This window comes from Brachypodium distachyon, chromosome 1 (genome assembly GCF_000005505.3).
Source record: "Brachypodium distachyon strain Bd21 chromosome 1, Brachypodium_distachyon_v3.0, whole genome shotgun sequence".
Taxonomy (NCBI): Eukaryota; Viridiplantae; Streptophyta; class Magnoliopsida; order Poales; family Poaceae; genus Brachypodium; species Brachypodium distachyon.
Genome location: NC_016131.3, coordinates 4,821,778 through 4,839,647, shown reverse-complemented (window position 1 = coordinate 4,839,647; position 17,870 = coordinate 4,821,778). Strand labels below are relative to the sequence as shown.

General features: G+C 42.6%; 2 protein-coding genes and 1 long non-coding RNA gene across 5 annotated transcripts; 2 read left to right on the top strand and 1 right to left on the bottom strand.

The window, feature by feature from the left end:
• The first annotated feature begins 1,238 nt into the window (after positions 1–1,238).
• Positions 1,239–1,952, top strand: LOC100837422. Its single transcript, XR_137731.4, has 2 exons — positions 1,239–1,396; positions 1,510–1,952. It is a non-coding gene; the product is annotated as an uncharacterized LOC100837422 (long non-coding RNA).
• A 4,695-nt stretch (positions 1,953–6,647) lies between these two features.
• Positions 6,648–12,739, top strand: LOC100833216 (calmodulin-binding protein 60 D). 3 transcript variants are annotated; one of them, XM_010230715.3, is made up of 15 exons: positions 6,648–7,015; positions 7,164–7,227; positions 7,342–7,475; positions 7,909–7,960; positions 8,049–8,101; positions 8,331–8,809; positions 9,163–9,323; positions 9,535–9,729; positions 10,497–10,689; positions 10,760–10,891; positions 11,043–11,167; positions 11,249–11,354; positions 11,520–11,590; positions 11,739–11,818; positions 12,442–12,739. In XM_010230715.3, the coding sequence occupies exons 1-15, from the start codon at positions 6,912–6,914 to the stop codon at positions 12,518–12,520; spliced, it is 2,028 nt and encodes a 675-aa protein (XP_010229017.1). In that variant the 5' UTR covers positions 6,648–6,911; the 3' UTR covers positions 12,521–12,739. The 3 variants fall into 3 exon arrangements, with proteins under 3 accessions (XP_010229017.1, XP_010229022.1, XP_010229026.1); XM_010230720.3 differs by having other exon boundaries at positions 6,650–7,015; positions 7,164–7,221; XM_010230724.3 differs by having other exon boundaries at positions 6,656–7,015; positions 11,739–11,796.
• A 41-nt stretch (positions 12,740–12,780) lies between these two features.
• Positions 12,781–13,938, bottom strand: LOC100831679 (photosystem I reaction center subunit III, chloroplastic). The gene is made up of 2 exons (XM_003558441.4): positions 13,082–13,938; positions 12,781–12,967 (listed from the first exon to the last, which is right to left on the bottom strand). The coding sequence occupies exon 1, from the start codon at positions 13,840–13,842 to the stop codon at positions 13,135–13,137; it is 708 nt and encodes a 235-aa protein (XP_003558489.1). The 5' UTR covers positions 13,843–13,938; the 3' UTR covers positions 12,781–12,967; positions 13,082–13,134.
• Between the last annotated feature and the right edge of the window lie 3,932 nt (positions 13,939–17,870).

The following is a 17,870-nucleotide window of genomic DNA, read 5'->3' as shown; positions in this document are numbered from 1 at the left end:
GAGAATGAGACGAGAATTTTTTTTTTCATATTAAGATCCTACTCAACCCGTTTTATATTAATTGGCACGGATTTAGTACAAGTTGTACTCTCATGCTATTAACATGGAACGGAGGGAGTAGTATTTTACTTCTGCAAAAAAATTGTTTAACTGTGTTTGGTTAAGATTTTTCTACTCATGCTAATCGAACACCCAGGTTGACGTAACTATTGTGTCTTCTAATAATTTGTTTTGTAAATCAAAGAGGCCCTTAGCATATTGTTTTAACTATGTGGAAACCCAACTCTTCTTCTTTTGATCTCTCGATTGATTAAATATCAGGGGACAGAGACATGTCCTCGTTGATTTATCCATTTCTAGAACTAGAAGAAGGCAAAAACTGTGAAGCGATTTTTGATTGGGATGGATTAACAATAATTTATAAAAGGCTCTTTGCAAGAAGATTCTTTCATAAAAGATGGTTCTATGTGATTAACCATTGATATTCAAAGGCATTGAGACGGAGAAGAAGATTTTCGAGAGAAAAAAGAGGAAGAAGATTGTAGGATGAGGATGAGGGGGATGGCGGGACACGGTCCGTGAGGAGGAGAGGAGTGGCGTAGGATGGCAACGCACGTCCAGGACGTGACAAAACCATGTACTCCCTCTGTCTCAAAATAAATGACGTGAATTTGTATAAAAATATATATATATATTCATGTCACTTGTTTTAGGACGGAGAGAGCATAACAATGACCCCACGCAAGTAAACGGAAGTTTCGAATGAAAAAGCGCCCGAAACTGCGTTCAATTTTCCAGGAAAGTCACATATCCGAAAACTCCCTCCGTTGGAGAACACGGAGACGACGACCTGGTTTCTCTCGACTCTCGAGTCTCGACGAAACGCAGTCCCAAGGTATCAGATCACTAGAAAAATCCCAGGAAACCCCACGGAAAACGGACGGAAAAGGAACGGGAACTCCCCGACGCAGTCAGTCCCACGAAAGTCAGACCAAAATCACCAGAAAATCCCCCGAAAACCCACGGAAAACGGATGGAAAAGTAACGGAAACCCCCCGTCCTACGCAGAACAGTCCACGGTCTTCCCCTCGATCCTTTTCTCCCAGCTCAGAAAAGGACACCAAAGATTGCTCCAAATTAACAATGGTGTGGCACAAGAACGGAAGCATCGCAGGAGTTTCCTACACCCGACCCCAGGTTGCTCCGGTCCTCGATCGATAAAAGACTTCTCAGCGCTGCCTTTTGCTAGCCTAGCTATATATAACCCGGCGCCATTTTCTGTCCTTCATGCCCGCGTGTGCTAACACACACTGCAGGCTCATGCCATTCTTTGCTTCTTCTGCCACACCAATGATACCATTGTTGTCTGTTTCCAGAGAGATGAAGCGCCACTCTAGTTGAGATCACTCTCTTTTTTTCTTCAGTCATCCTCATTTTGAGACTAATGTGTTAATGTGCTTCGCTATTTGCTAGTCGATGAATGATGATCTCTGATTTTGTTTCATGCAGAGCTGCTGGGTTAGGACAGGGCGAAGACGAGACCACCAATTTTTGGCGGTAGATGAGCCGGCGCTGGCGCTGTAACCGGAGAGATTAGATTAATTGATCCAACATTGTCCAATAGGGCTCTCTCACTGGGGAGGCATGCCGTGATATTTGAGTTATGGCATCGTACCCGTAGATCATATACAATGTTATAATCACGACTCCAGGTAGTTCAGGATACGTACGTAGCTGCACGAAGACAGCTGAAGCTGTGCAAAGGAATAAGAAGAAGAAAAATGAACCCTGAACTTGGTTGGTGCTTGATCTAACTTGAACCTCCTATGAAATTGTGTATACTAAGAGACCATAAACTCTAGTGCAAGTTTGGATAGTGGATTCACATTTTCTTTTGCTTTCAAAAAATGTTCAAAGGATTCAGAATGTATCGTGGAGGGTTTATGGTTTCATCTAGCCAAAACTTTGATTTGTTTTTTTTTTTTGACGAAAGAAGCACAAAGTGCCTTTCATTAATAAGTAGTTGAGAAAACTCAACCGGGAGAAAAGTAACAAGTTATGGATTTACAGAGGGATGGAACAGACAAAAAGATCCCAAAAGAAAAACTTTGATTTGTTTTAAAACCAATAAGCTTAAGATGTACTATATTCAGGCTATCATTTGGTTTATTGGTTTTAAAACAGATCAAGGCTAGATATTTATAAAGCACATTTTGAATTTTTCAAAATAGATGATGTATAACATTTTAAAGAAAACCGAAACGAGCATGCATGATTCATAGTTTCTCCTGAATGAACAAATACCACAGTTTAAGATATTTTAACACCATTAGTTATAAGGGTGCTTTGGTACTCCAGAAAAGGGATGAGAGCAATAGGCAAATCTAATTGTGCATCTAGATGGGGTAATTTAGATTGTTGCCCTTTTCAACGCAATGTGATTCTCTCTCTCTCTCTCTCTCAACACAACCGCCTTTCTCATGATGGAACACGTCGCCGCTTCTCCAGATCGCCATCCCTCCCCCTCCTTTCGTAGGTTGTCCTTTTCCGCCATTTTACCCCCCCCCCTTCTTGAAAACTTTTCTTACCAACGACCGTATCATCCATACTGATGGATCTGCATAGGTCTATATTAGGTGATATGGTTGAGGCGTATGGAACAACGATGACAACAATAAGACCAAAACAAGCTCTTTGAACTTCTGATGAAAACAAGGAATTCTATAGAAGAGCGGGCAACATTGATTTTGAAATCCGCTAATGATTTTAGCAATAAAGATATGTTCATGACGAATTGAAGCTAAGGATTCCATTTTTATCTTCAAATTCGCTGAAATTAGCTCATAGCAGCAAAAAGGAACAGCTGATGTGCGATCCTCAATTTGAGTTGGTACTCCTTAACACTTTATTTATTGGAGTACCAATTAAATGCATCTATTAGGATACGATGCATAGATGTTCTATAATTATTCTGGATTACTCTTTTAGAGCTCAATAAAAAATAAGAGAGACACACGGATGATCCAACTGTTGACAAAGTCAACCACGATTCAAAATGACAGAAGATTGAGCTACTATATCTAAGTTGCCTGATTTCTAGTTGAAGATAAATTGATTTCTCAACCATTAAATATGACTTGTGTTTTAAAATTCAAAACGGATGATGAAAAAATAAAGATAAAAATGATATCTATATACTAATCCAACGGTTCTAATTCGTCAACTTAGATTTGAACCTTTTGTTTAAAAATCACAGAACTCAGATATAGCCACAACAGCCACGATATAAACACCCTGAAAAAAGAGAAATTTGACAAAATGCAACGTCTTTCTTTGTACTTTGCCTCAAATGCACACCTTTCATTTTCTTAGACAAAATAGCACATCTTTCTTTGACACCTTGATAATACACCATTTTTCATTTTCTAAATTACTTTTCCAATCTAGACCCACATGTCATGATTTTTGTAACAAATTGCCCTCGTCTAATCTCTCGATTCGGATGGATTTCTGGATCGACTTGGATCGATCAAAGGGAATGAATTGATGAACACCACTACCCTCCTCATACACCGGACGAGGCAGCTGCCGGCTTCCTCGACCAGTCTCATAAGGCCCACGCTGCTCTAGCAATTTGCTGCTGCTTGCTGTATCTCATGATGCCATATACGGTTCATGATTGGTATGCTATCTAATTAACCTCTATTGATCAGCCATATACATAGCAATGCTTGCTTGCTTTAGCGCTATAGGCTGTCGTAGGCTAAACTAGATGGGCGAGAGAAACGGCGTGGCGGGCTCGTCCGGCGCCGGCAGTGGTGGCCTCATCCCTTCCTGCGTTCCGTCTGTTTTGCAGTTCGATGGATACGAGAAGATGGATCGATCTAAATCGGCAGGGGTGATTTGGTCCCAAAAAATCATGGCATGTGAGTCTGGATTGAAAAAGTGATTAAAAAAATTTAAAAAATGGTGTTTCATCAATGTGTCAAACAAAGGTGTGCTATTTTGTCTAAGAAAAATGAATGTGTGTATTTGAGGCAAAGTACAAAGAAAGATGTGGCATTTTATCAAATTTCTCCTGAAAAAAGATTCGAACCTTCTTTTTAGAGCCAAAGGCCCCCGCCCCATTCCATTTTCATTGAAAATGAAACAACAGTCTTACAACGTTTAAGCCCACAACCAATGCATGACAGCGCAAACATCCTAAAGGATAGAAATCAACAGCAAAAACTGAGAAAACAACAATTTTTCTATCGACAACAAAGAGCTAAGCATGCCGCTTGAAACCACATCCCTCACACCAACTTATGGACAATCAGGTGATCAAAACTCGTCGCGGTCCAGCAGCTTGGGATGTCCCCGGGCCAAGCACGATAGTCAACTTTTTTTTCTTCAGCACAGCAGGATCCTGGGGGCTTCCTGCACCTTGTTCTCCAGCAAAGTCACGCAATTGTCCATCTGCGTAAGTCTTTTCCTGGGGCAAAGCACGCTCCATCTCTTCAATAAGCATACCAATCTGTGCCAGATAATCTGTAAACCAGACCAATTCACACGACCAAAATGCATGTCATTTCGAAATTTCCACATTGTCCACAAGAAGGCACATGATATCATATTGAAAACAGCATGATTAGTATTACTAAGCCATAATCTGGCAACATCTTCATAACAGTTAACTTGATTACTTCCTAGCAAAGCTGCCATTTCATGCCAAAGTTGTTTAGTAATATCACAGGAAAAAAACAAGTGTTCTAGTATTTCTGGTTCACAACACATTAAAACATGTTTTATCTTCAACATGTTGTCGTTTCTGCAGGTTATCCCTGATATGCAGTCTTTTGTGTGATAGAAGCCAAAGAAAGAAATGCACCCTATGTGTTACATGTAGTTTCCAAATAGATGGGATAAAGACAGGGGAAATCCCTCTAAAGTTGATGATGGCATACAGAGACTGTACATTGTACACACCATAACTGTGCAACTTCCAGATTAATTAAACTTGTTCCTCAGAGAGGACCACACTTTCAACAATGTTGATCAATTCAAACCATTTATGCATCATTCTGTCATCAAAACCTCTCCTAAATGATAGCTTTAGTTCATTTCCACCCCAAACGTCAGAAATTACCACATTTTGTTCATTACAAATGAAATACAGCTCCCAGAATTGAGTGGCCAGACTAGAGCTGCCAACCCATTGGTCCTCCCAAAATCTAACTGCTTGCCCATTACCAACTATCCAGGTATAGCCCTATCTAGCTGCATGACAAGCCCACATAATCCCTTTCCAAAAAGGAGAGGCATTTTGAGGGAAGTGAGCAAGAATATTAGGGTATATGTCATCATATTTATAGTCCACAATTTGTTTCCAGATTTTCTGCCCATCTAATTGATACCTTTTTATCCAAGAAGCAAGTAAGGCAACATTCAAATCTCTTAAGTTTGGAATGCCCAAACCTCCATATTCCTTTTTCATGGAAACAAGTTCCCAATTGGCCAAGTGATATTTCCTGTGCCCCTCATAATTATCCCAAAGACAATGAGCCATCTGGGATTCAATGGCATGAAGTGCCCAGGCAGGAAATTTAATAATAGAAAGTAGGTAGATAGGTCTACTAGCTAAGCAGGCTCTAATGAGGATTAGTCTGCCACCATAGGAAAGAAGTTTCCCCCTCCACCCAGCAACTCTTTTAATTACCTTGTCAACCATAGGTTGTAAGTCATCTTTGGTTAATTTACTGTGGTGTAAAGGCACCCCAGGTACCTAATAGGAAGTTCACTTAGTTTACACCCAAAAACTTGGGCAAGAGTACTGGAATCAGTCTCAGAGATGTTTATGAGAACAAGATCACTTTTTATCAAAGTTGATTCTCATCCCTGAAAGCTGCTCAAAAAGAGCCAAGATCCACTTTAAAATTTGTGCTTTCAATTCAAGAAAAATGAGAGTGTCATCAGCATATTGTAGGCTAATGACACCCCAGGTGTAAGTCTAGTCAAAAGACCAAAAATAAGGTTATGTTGAGCATCTCTAGAGAGCATTTTAATGAACACATCTACCACCAGGTTGAACAGCAGAGGAAAGAGTGGGTCCCCTTGTCTCAATCCTTTGCCAGGCTCATAATAGTGACTTTCAACCTCATTTATTCCCACTCCAACAGATCCTTTGATCATTAGAGCTTGGATCTTATTTCTCCACTTCAAACTAAAACCCCTTTGTTCTAACATCTTATTTAGGAAGGACTGGTCGACCATATCGTAGGCCTTTTCGTAGTGAAGTTTCAGAATGATCCCCTCCTCATTGTTCCTATGTAAATCATGAATAATCTCATGAGCAGAGACCACATTTTCTAGAATAAATGTTTTTTTAATAAATGCCGTTTGGTTATAGGAGATGAGTCTGTTAGCACATAAACCCAATCTATTGGCAGATTCGAACCTTTTCGTCGAACGGAATAACAGAGTCGCGAAATCCAGTGCCATACTGCCATGGCGGCCGGGGAGGCGAGGCACCGGCCACCACCGGCCTTGTCGGATGATATCAAAAGCCCCTGCCCGCCAAAACACGCTCAAGGCCCCCCCCCCACCCCCCCACCCCCACCCGTCGCACGCCACGCGGTGCGGCTCCGCGCTGGGCTGCGCTGCGGCCCGCGGGCCGCGGGAGGGAGTGCGCGCGGGGAAGAGGACAAATGCCAAATCCTCTCCTCGCTCCGCTTGACTTCCTTTCGTCTTCCCTCCTCCTCCGCCTACATAGAAGCAGCAGAGCTCGCTCCACAACACAAGCCCCCACGATACAAATCACGACCACCGCCCCAAATCCATCTCCATTCCCCCCACCCGGTTCGCTGCCGTGCTAGTCCACCACCACCATCACCCTCGATCCCTGCCCCCGCCCCCTCCCCCGAAACCGCGTGATGTCGCGCAAGCGGGCGCTGGACGCCGTCGAGGCGGGGCGGGAGGCGGCGCCGCCGTCCCCGAGGAAGAGGTTCCGGCGGACGGTCCTCGTCATGATGTGGCTGTGAGTGTCCTGCCTGCTATCTATCGAGCCGTTGCCCGTTGTTTCTCTTCTACCGTGCCCATGGGTCCTCCCTTTGCTTCCTTAATTCGAACTCATTGGTCGCGGTTGTTGCTTCGCGCGCGGATCCGCGGACGCGCCGTCGCCGCAGGGAGAGGAGGAGGGCGAGAGCGGCCGGTGTCGATCAGACGGAGCAGATGGTTCGGCAGGTGAGGGTGGGATTCGCTATTTCCCGTTCCTCTCCGCATTTCCGATTTTTCCTCTTTTAGAGGTTTTCCTCCGGTTGTGCTTCTGATTTTGTTGGGCTCTGGCTTGTTTCCGTGCGGCAGGAGCAACTCGATATACACAAATTGCTTATGTTTATCATGGTGCTTGTTGCGCGGCTTGTCTCGGTGGAAAGGGTGATTCGCGATATACCGGCCACCCTCGAGAGATTTTTGGCGCGGCAGCTTTCTTTTCAGAGGTACACATGTCCATCTCAGAATTCACGCCCACTTATGGCATCTTGGATCGGCCTTTTATGGCAACATAGGAAATCGGCATAATAGGAAATGCATATTGTAGGGAAGTACAAAGTGAGCTTTATTCTCTGAGACATTGACAGCCATTTATTTTAGAGGAATGCATAGGTACTCGTTTTTTTTGTAAAAAGATTTTTTTTACTATAATAGTACTATTTCAAGCTTACAATATATCAAATTATTCATGGATTGAATAAACCATGGATTTGTTCTTCTTTCAATAATGGTATGGGTGAAATGTTGCAGTGTTGAAACGGTCTATATGTATTGAGTACGCAACTTTTGAATGTTGTGAATGTGATGGATTTTGCTTCCATATTGCTTCATTTAATTAATTAATTAATTAATTTTATCTCCTGTTGTGTTGTATCCTAGATCTTTTATGGGATCCATAGAAGAAAAGATTCGATCGGTTATCCAGACAGAGGTAATTTGAAATCTTTATCAATGTAAAACGTTTTGTCTTTCTGTACCTGCACTCTATCTTAACTCCCTTCCGCTATGTTATGCAATAGATGCAGGAGCGACAAGCAGCTTCGCTTCCTAATTACGTTTATGCGTCTCCTAGGTATTTGCCATTTTATTTTCTTGTCTGCCCTCCATCTATAGTTGTGAGTATTAATTCTCCATTGAAAATTGAACACTAAACATGCATAGTTCCTCTGGTAAATATTCTTTACAGGTTTTTTGATTCATGTCAGGATACTAAAGCTTGGCAAACTACGTAAATTTGCGTTTTACATAATCTGGGGTTATTTTCTGTTGTTGTCTCACTCTCATCCTATTTTAAATTCTAGGCAGACATCAGAAGGTTTTCCTGGAACTGGAAGCATAGCTAGAATGATCAAGTTACGCTTTCTCAATGTTGAAAGACCGAATGATCCACTTTACACTGGTTGTCCAGTACAATGGAAGCATGGAAAAAACGCTAAGGTAGCGATATTTGAAAATGAGAGGCAAATCACGCAGGGTGATCTTTCTAAACTGCAGATTGAGATTTTGTCAGTCCATGCTGATTTCTTTACCGAGCGAGGACAAGTAGATTTTACCAAAGAGGAATTCGACAAGCAGATATATATCTATAAAGGGAAAGATTCAGTCTTGACATCCGTTAATCTAAAAAACGGTGAGGCCGATCTTGGTCCCGTCTTCTTTCCAGAGAGCTCCTACAGGAAAAGGTTAAGATTGACAGCAAGAGTGAAAAGGAAGGATCTTGCGGTCAGAATTCAAGAAGCAATCACTGATCCATTTGTCGTGAAAGACCGCCGAAGTGAATGTGAGTATATCCAATTATCTGTTCTGAAGGTCTAGACTTTTAACTACGCCGAATTGTGGAATTTTTATACACTGTAATTTGATCAGGCAGTGAAACATTGTTCTTTGCCATAGCCCATTAACATTAATATGCATGGGCACCATTGTAGTTTTAGTGTGGGCACCTTGTATATTTCTTTACTGTTATATATTGGCTGGTAGATTAATAATATGCATGGAAATCCGTTATAGCTTTCCATGTACATTAATCCTTTGCTAACTACCATTGCAGTCAGATGCAAAGACAACCAGAGTGAAAATATTTCATACAAGCGATCCTGTCTTAACACACCCAACCTTTTTGTCTATTTTCAGTCAATGAAAAGATTTATCCTCCGCCTAAGGACGAAGCTATACATCGATTGGAGAAGATTTCCCTGAATGGAAAATGTTGGGGTGACCTCGTGGATAAAAAAATTACGATGGTGAAGCACTTACTGCGTCATTATTATAGAGATAGTTCTGGTCTCCAAAAGGTAAATATGCAATTGTAATCATGTTTCTACAGGCTGCAAAATTTCAAATCACATGCAATAGATAATCAAGTTAATCATTGTCATGGATTGGAAATAAAATATCCAGCATCTCCTAGGACTTATTTGGCTACAAGTAATGCTATATGTCTTTTCGCGCACTATAATAGCATTTCATTTTGTTCTAAGAAAACTCTTGATTTCTGGCAATTAGCTTACTGGCATGAAGAAGGGGAGTTGGAGTACCATGATTAAACATGCAACCACGTCTGATCCTGGGGCGGAGATCTATTCTCATAGAGTTGAAGAGGAAAATTATGAACTCTTATTCAATGATTTCTATGATCTTGTCGGCATCATGATCAATGAAGCCTATGTTCCTTACAGCGGCCTTGATCAGCTTCTGCAGGTATTACGTTGAACACTGTTCCATTTCCATAGCAATTAGGCTGTTGATATTCACTAAAATAGTAGTGTGCAGGCAATTTACCTCACAAGGTAATGGTTATGAGGTACTATATAGCAAGATTTACTTTTGGAAATTGGAATATTTTCACAGTGAACAGCTATTGACTAATTTATCTGTGGCATTTACTTTTCGTATAGTTGGGACAAACACATGGATTGAATGAATTCTTATCGCTAAATCCAGCGTCTGTTTCTACTGTGGAGTTTATTTTGCCTATGAGCATACTCACTCGTGATTAAAAGTGTGTTTGTTCAATGAATACCCCTTTTTGTTTGCAACATCTAGAAACCTAGAAGGACAAATGTATAGAGCAATTGGATTCACACCTTGCGGTGTTCCCGTGCGTGCACCATGTAAACCCCTTCAAGCACAATGGAATTCAATATTCAAGAAATGGAGGAGCTAATGACCACCTTATTACCCTTTCATGCGAAGTCCCAAACTCTCTAAGTTGGGATGACAGATTTATTCCTTATAAAGAACAGAGAAAATATACATGTTTCCTGCGCCATTACATTTCCATCCCAAACTCCTGTATTCTTTTTTGCTGATCCAGAAGGTTTCATAAAGGTGGGAGCATTAGATGCTTTCCTGTACCCAAAATTACATGCAAGCATGTGCTTGAGTCTTGGCTGCTTGTACATCATGAAGGTGATGCCATATATTAATTAATGGTATGAATTAATTACTGATGTATTCTGTTACAGGTTAAAGTGAACAACTGGAAAATGAGTGCACATAAGAAATTTGAGGATCTGGAGAACTCAGGGAAACTTAGCCCTGATTATTTCATGATCAATGGCTGCCCTGTCCGGGCAGTGCCTCAGAACAATGATGCCAGTACTTCCATACAAACAAGAACGACATGGCCATGCTCTAATGACATGACTGCACAGCATGGTGAATATTAATATTGTGTTCCATCACTGACCTTGGTTGTTACGTGTTTCTCAAAATTCAATTATGTCAGAATTTGGTGAGCGGCAACAGCAGGAGAATGGATTCTCACCGGCACAAGTCTTCTCAAACAATGGTGCTGGTCCTTCGAGGCAAGAAACACTAGTGTTTCCACAATACACTTATAAACAGGCTACACATCAAGGTGAATACTAAACACATGCACGGTTTTGTATCTAACATCGTCCATATTATTATTGCTGCTTCCTTGCAATTGCAAAATGTAATACTATTGCTATTCTCCCTTAGAAAAAACTATTATCGCACTCACAGTTTCGGCTATCAATTTTCTGTAGAGCTATGTCAGCAGGATCCTCCTATGCCGCTTAATGAAATTCCTTACTTGACTCATGGAAACATCTTAGATGGTCAGGGATCATTCTCAGCACAGTCAATTATTCCGTCCCACAATTCTGTGCCAGTAAGTAAAGATACCTGTGACACAGTCAACTATTCTATCCCGCAATTTTTCATTGACTACTTTAAGTTTCACTGAACGTAGGCCGAGGAGGATTATTTAGTTACTGGTGTGAGTCTAACTACCCAACATAATCAGTACTCAAGCTCCTGGACGACTCATGGTCCTGGTACTTCTTTTCCTGTAACAGGTATGCTTGTTACACCAGTTTTCTTATTCTAATTTCACTGAATATGAAGTGTTCTAGATCATCAATTGAATCACTTCGCCATTATGCATTACTGGGTACTTGGGTGCTGAAATGTTGCATGGCTTACTCTTCATCAATCAAATGTTGGTTCTGGAACATCCTCAGGTGGCGTTAGTCAGGGAACCTCTTCACTTAACCCGCAGACTGACATCTTCAGTGGGTTACCTTCAATTGAAGTATGTGTTTTCTTTTGAATAAGCTGGTTACTCTTCAGAACCAAACAATTATCTTTCATCCGACTGAATTTTATCAGTCTATAGTAGTTGCATGGCTTTAGAATTTTTCCTTTGTTATATCATGATGACTCTTGTTCTCGTGGTCCAGGAATTGTCAGAACTAGACTCATATGTGGCAGGCCTGGAATTTGTACCAGCTAACAGCGGTATGCTATTTTCGTATCCATGGTAACCATACGAAGTTGTGTTAATACTCAGCTGCTAAATCATAGAGTTTGTGTTAAAATGTTCCAAACGTCCTTTCTAATCAGTAATCACAACTTTTAGACTACCAAACTAAGATGATTGCAAATTGATGTTTACTTTACGCTCATAATAAGTTAGTAATAACTAGAGTCGGTATGCTTGACTGATGACTACCAAATCGTTGAAATCCCATCTACTTAAAAGTTGAAACTGGGTGTTTAAGGACATGTACAATGGGATGACGTCAGCCTTCTCTTAGCGATGCCACATAAGATAAAATCTGATGTGGAAGAGAGAGAAACGAAGAAAAGGCACAAACCTTCTCTTAATTAAGAGATGATCTTTTCACAAGAATGATAAGGCAAAGATAAGGCAAATTTACCATTGTATTAGATTTCACCTTTTCTTAGCATTTATTTAGTTAATTTTATTCATCTAAACATTAATTCTAAGATAAAACATTAAGAGATAACCCATTATACAACATGTTTTGTTGTCTTTTCTAATTGACGTGGAATGCCTAAGATAAGACAGTCTTATCAACCATTGTACATGCCCTAAGATCTTCTATTGCATGTCATGATCGTGCGTTCATTTTATTTCAGCACAACTTCCGAATTCTGGCAGCCAATTCCACGGTTCCGACTTCTGAACATAACAACGACAGCTGGTGATCAAACGTGAAACAACTGTAACTGGCTATCCTCTACCGGAGCGATGTGTTTCATTGTGATTAAACATTTAGTTTGTAAAAGTCAGTGGTGTTTTACTTTTAAGTAGTACCAGAGATTATTTATATTTGCTGCTGGTTACACGAAGAAATTCGGCTTGTATTCAATACCACGAACACGAATTTGAATTGGTGAAATTTGTATAATTCTGTTGATCAATCTTTTTTCTGCAGTTGAGTCCCTGTTTATGTTCACAGATTTTGAATCGTGGTATGCTCTGCAACATGAAATCGTTCTCAACAATTTGAACTTGGCAAAATACACACAAGAGAGGTACAGTTATACAAGATTTCAGTTTCTTAGATACAAGAGAGCTTCCATTCCTCCTTTATCCTATCGATCAGCTCCTACACCAAGCCCACACAGGCACCACAAGCCTTCACATCCCCCCATTGCCCAGCTGAAAAAAGAGGAAACAAATACATTAATCATCCATCATTAAGTGATTGAGCTATTAGAGAGCAGAGGATGCAGAGCAGAGCACTAGCAGCCATGGAATGGAAGCAGAGTTCACCTGACCGGGGACCGACCGACTAGCCAACCATGCGTGCACGCACGGCCCGCCAATTAGTATCCGATGTCGGCGTCGTCGACGACGAGGTCACCATTGATGAGCTCGCGGTAGGCGGCGACGGGCCAGATGAACCCCCTGGGGATGATCCTGGCGGCGAGCTCGACGTCGATGATGATCTCCCTCATGGCGGGCTTCTTCTCGCCGCTGACGGCGATGAGGTAGCTCCTGCCGACCCAGCCGATCCAGCCGGCGATGTAGAGGAAGAGCACGCCGGGGGTGACGAATTCGCCCCAGTGCCGCTGGTCGCCGCTGACGATGAGGTGGGGCAGCCCGTCGGAGCCGCAGAGCAGGCCGAACTTCCCGTAGTTCTCGAACCGGCGCTGCGTCTTCTCGATGGTGGCCTGGATGGCGAGCGCCGGGGCCGAGTCGGGGGCGTACTTCTTGAGGGAGGAGGTGAGCTTCTTGACCGACTGCTTCTCGCGCTTGGCGAAGGCCTTGGAGTCCTTGCACGGGGTCAGGCCGGCGATGTCGGCGGCGGCCGGGGGTGGGGAGAAGGTGGCCGCCGAGGAGAGGAGCACGGAGGATAGGGCGAGTGCCGCGGAGAAGGTCTTGGCGGCGGTGGCCAGAGAGGGGTTGTTGTTGTTGTTGTCGCCGGTGGCGGAGCAGGAGACGGAGAGCCGCGCGCGCGGGGTGGGGGAGGAGAGGCGCGGCTTGGAGGCGAAGGCGGTGGACGTGGCGATGGAGGCGGCGAGGGCGGCCATTGCTGCTGGCGCGCGCGTCGTGGGGGCGTGTGGTGGGAGTTGGATTCCTTCCTGGCTGATCAGGGGAGGCGCGTGCGCGGCCAATTAGTTTGTGGGTTTGTAAGAGGAGGGAGGGGATAAGAGATGGGTGAGGCGGGGATAAGGGGGAAGTGAGGTGGGCGCAGGCGATTGGCAAAGGGGAATCCGGCATGGCCTCGTGATCAGATTTTGTGGGGGCGCAGGGGGGCTTGTGGCTGCCGTGCGCCTGTGAATGCAAGTGAGCTTCGTTCTTCTGCTCGCCATATGCCACAACACACTACAACTGCAGATTTGACACCACCTTTAACTGTGGAAAGATAATATCCGGAAAGAACGTCCATTCCTACTCTTTTTTGAACAGTAAAGACCTCTTTATTGCTTACGTCCATTTCTGCTCCCCCTTCGTACACCCCTGGAACCATGAAGAGACATGCAGCTCAGGGTCACATGATACATTATCGGTGGTTCTGATAAGAGCGCTACTACCAGCGCAAAATCGATCGCAAATCTGACTAGGTATGCAGCAAGGTCTGGATTACAAAATACATCTATTCACGTCTGATGTCCCAATGCCACTCATGCCTCAAGACTTCTAACACCTATAGCTCTACCGATGAAGAGTTTAAACAGTGGGGAAAGAAGTTGGATGAAACCAAAGACCACTAGCCTTTTATTGTCGGATTGAAGACTATTGTGAGATGCATGATGGGAATGGGCACACTAAAAGGAGCTACACACACCTCTCTTCTCTCTCTATATATAAATAAGCGTGGTGGAGATCTGCAGTGAATTAGTATAGTACCACGTGATACCTACCAACCTTTATTGTTGACATCAAGGGTACCGGTGATCCCTGCAAAAAAAAAACATCAAAGGTGTTGATTGTAATACGTAATATTGTCAATATGCCGCTGTTGCATAGCGCAAATTTTGTGGGGAAAATGTGCTTGTGTCCGCATGAGCAAGGGTTGTGTACTCAGCCATCGGTGGTGAAGCCACTGTGTGTGGCATCTCCAGTGTTACAAGGTCATCTTCTCCAGATCAACCATGATTACAACTATTTTCACATGACTGGCATTTTTTTCCGTAGGCTCATCCAAAAATGAAACCAATGCTCAAGATGCAATTATGCCCCCTTCTTGCCATATGTAGCACATTACAGATTTGGTGTTACATTATAATCGCAGATTTGATGCCACTTTTAACGACGGAATGAAAATAGTATCCCAAAAAAACGTCCATTTCTACCTTGTTTTGAATAGTATAGTATAAACTCGTACATATGCACATTGTGAGGTGTAATCTATACAAATCGAGTCGATATAATAGTAATAGCACACCTCATGATCACGCAACTGGGTTTTGAAGATATCGTAAACTAGGTCGTGTAACCAACATCTAGTTTCTGCCTGCCAGAATTCACTGATCACTTGCCTGCACAAAACAGGATGACTGGCAAAGAACAATAGAACTAAGAGCAATGATTGTCATGTCTGATTTCCCAATACCATGCATTCCAAGTAGGGAAGGCATATCGATAATTCGATACTCGCAATGTATGCCTCAATATATACTTTTGTCATCTAACTCTAGCGACCGATGAAGAGAGCAGCGTAGCAAAAAAAAAGGAGTTGGACGTGAGAACAAATCACAAATGAAATGAAAATAGTGCATATATAATAATTCGTAGGCTTTGTGGAGGTTTTAACGGACACCTAACTTATGTGCATGCTCTTTCGCATGCATGGATAACACCCATGTTTTCTCTAACTTATGGGTCGACCAATATAGTTATATAGATCATCAGTAATTATTGTAAGATGAATGTTGAAACACAAGAGAAAACTCAAAAGAGCTGAAGCTCTGTATGTAAGGTGTGGTGGTGATGTGCCATGAATACTATATGTACCTACTACTCCAATTTACCTTTATTGAGGGCGTGAGGGTAGCTATAAATAGAGTCATGATGGAACTATAATTTAGACATGATGATCAAACACATATTTTAGTTAATTTTCTCCTTTCGATCTCTTATATAATTTTTGGAACCAATTGAGTCATTATACTTGAAGTATGCTTCCCACGCACATGTACGAATGTAGTGGGTATCTTCTTACCCACATCAGTCAAACAAACTTATCCACGGGGAGAGGCGATGGAGTGGGAGGAGGAGTCTTGCGCCTCCATTTTGGCGGAGTCGGGGTCGCCGAAGATGGCGGCGATGGGGGTTTTGCAGCGGAGAGTTTGGGTGGAGCAGCGACGGAGGGCTTCGGATTTGGGGAGAGGGCGATTCGGATATATGTGCTGCGGAGAGGGTGGTTTGGATCCCCAAACTTATTTTTTCGGGCCGGACTCGTTTTCGGTATCTGCTCGGGCCATTTTTTCCCCAAAACCGAGAACGGAGTTCGGGCCGCCCCTTTACGGTTACTGCTAAAGTTGCTCTTATAATTGTAGATTTGATGCCCTGGTGATGAGAAGGAAATTATATACAGAAAATCGCATCGTCGTTAACAGTAGAGAACTCCTTTTTCTCGAATGAAGGAGCTTGGCTCCCGCAATGTATGTTATGAGGTTCTAGAGGTTTTTAACAGTAAGCAAAAAATGACAATAGCTAGGGATTGTACACAAACACTCCAGCATAACAACTAAAACGATAATGACAACAAGGTTGACGACATGAAGCTGCAGAATTTGATGACTTTCATACGACGTTCTGCCTCCTAAACATCAGCTTGCACTTTGCATTGTCGTAGCCTTCCAGTTTCTGTGAGCGTGAGACACCTCGGAAGTCACCCGGGACAGCCTGGATGCCCCATCCCTTAACTTGTCACGGTCCACCTCGGTAAAGAACTCCTTTTCACGTCGTAGAGTTACGGAGCCACTAAGAGACATGCAGCTCAGGGTTGCATGATACAATACCGGTGGTATCGATGCGGCAACTCCCGCCAGCGCAAAAAAGAACGCAAAACTGACTTGATGGGCAACAGGGCTCGGGGCACCAAGTACGTGCGGTCACGTCTAATTTCCCAATGTCACTCATGCCTAAAAACTTTATCACCTATAGCTCTACTGGCTAGTATCACAAACTTATTACCCGAAAAAAAAGATCACAAGTTGTTATGTCTGATCAAAGACTATTGTGAGATGAACGATGAAAATGGGCACACTAATAAAAGCTAGACACACATCTATATATAGGCATGTTGGAGATCTGGAGTGAATTAGTGGAGTACCGTGCTACTTACCAACTTTTATTGTTGACATCAAAGGTGTTGGGTGTGACATATAATGTTGTCAAAATGTGGCAGTTACATAAAGATTTTGCGGAGAACCGTCCTTGCGTCTGCATGAGCATGTGTTGTGTACTTGCCATTTCGCCACTGGGTGTGGCATCTCCATTGTTATGAGGCCATCTTTATAATTAAAACTACTTGCTCCTTCTGGAAATAAGTGACTTTAAGTTTTTTTTTTCATGACTTGCATTGTTTTCCCTTAGGCTCATCCAAAAATGAAACCAATGCTCAAGCGGCAGTTCTGCCCCAGCACATAACAGATTTAGTGCCACTTTTGACAAGGAAAACAAAAGCTTTGGGAAAATTCATTTTTACTAATTATTTAGTTAATTAGCACTGGTGCATTTTTTGCCGATCATATCTCCAAAGCATTCTAGAATTGACAGGCACATTACAAATCAGAGCAGTTCACTAAGTTTGGTCACGAAAGATCAATTTTCGTCCTAAATGTTTGACAATGAAAATAAAACAATGTCCGGAAAAAACGTCCATCTCTACTCTATATTACTGTTTCCGTTTCTAAATATAAGATGTTCTAATTTTGTCTTAACTAAGTTTTTAACGTTTACAAAATTTATTTATTAGAAACTTGGGCGCGGCGGCTTGTGGCTGCGGTGCGCCTGTGACTGTGATCTGAGCGCGCCGAGCCCTGTGCTCGCCATATGCACCGGCACATTGCAGATTGGATCATTTGACACCACTTTTAGTAATTGAAAT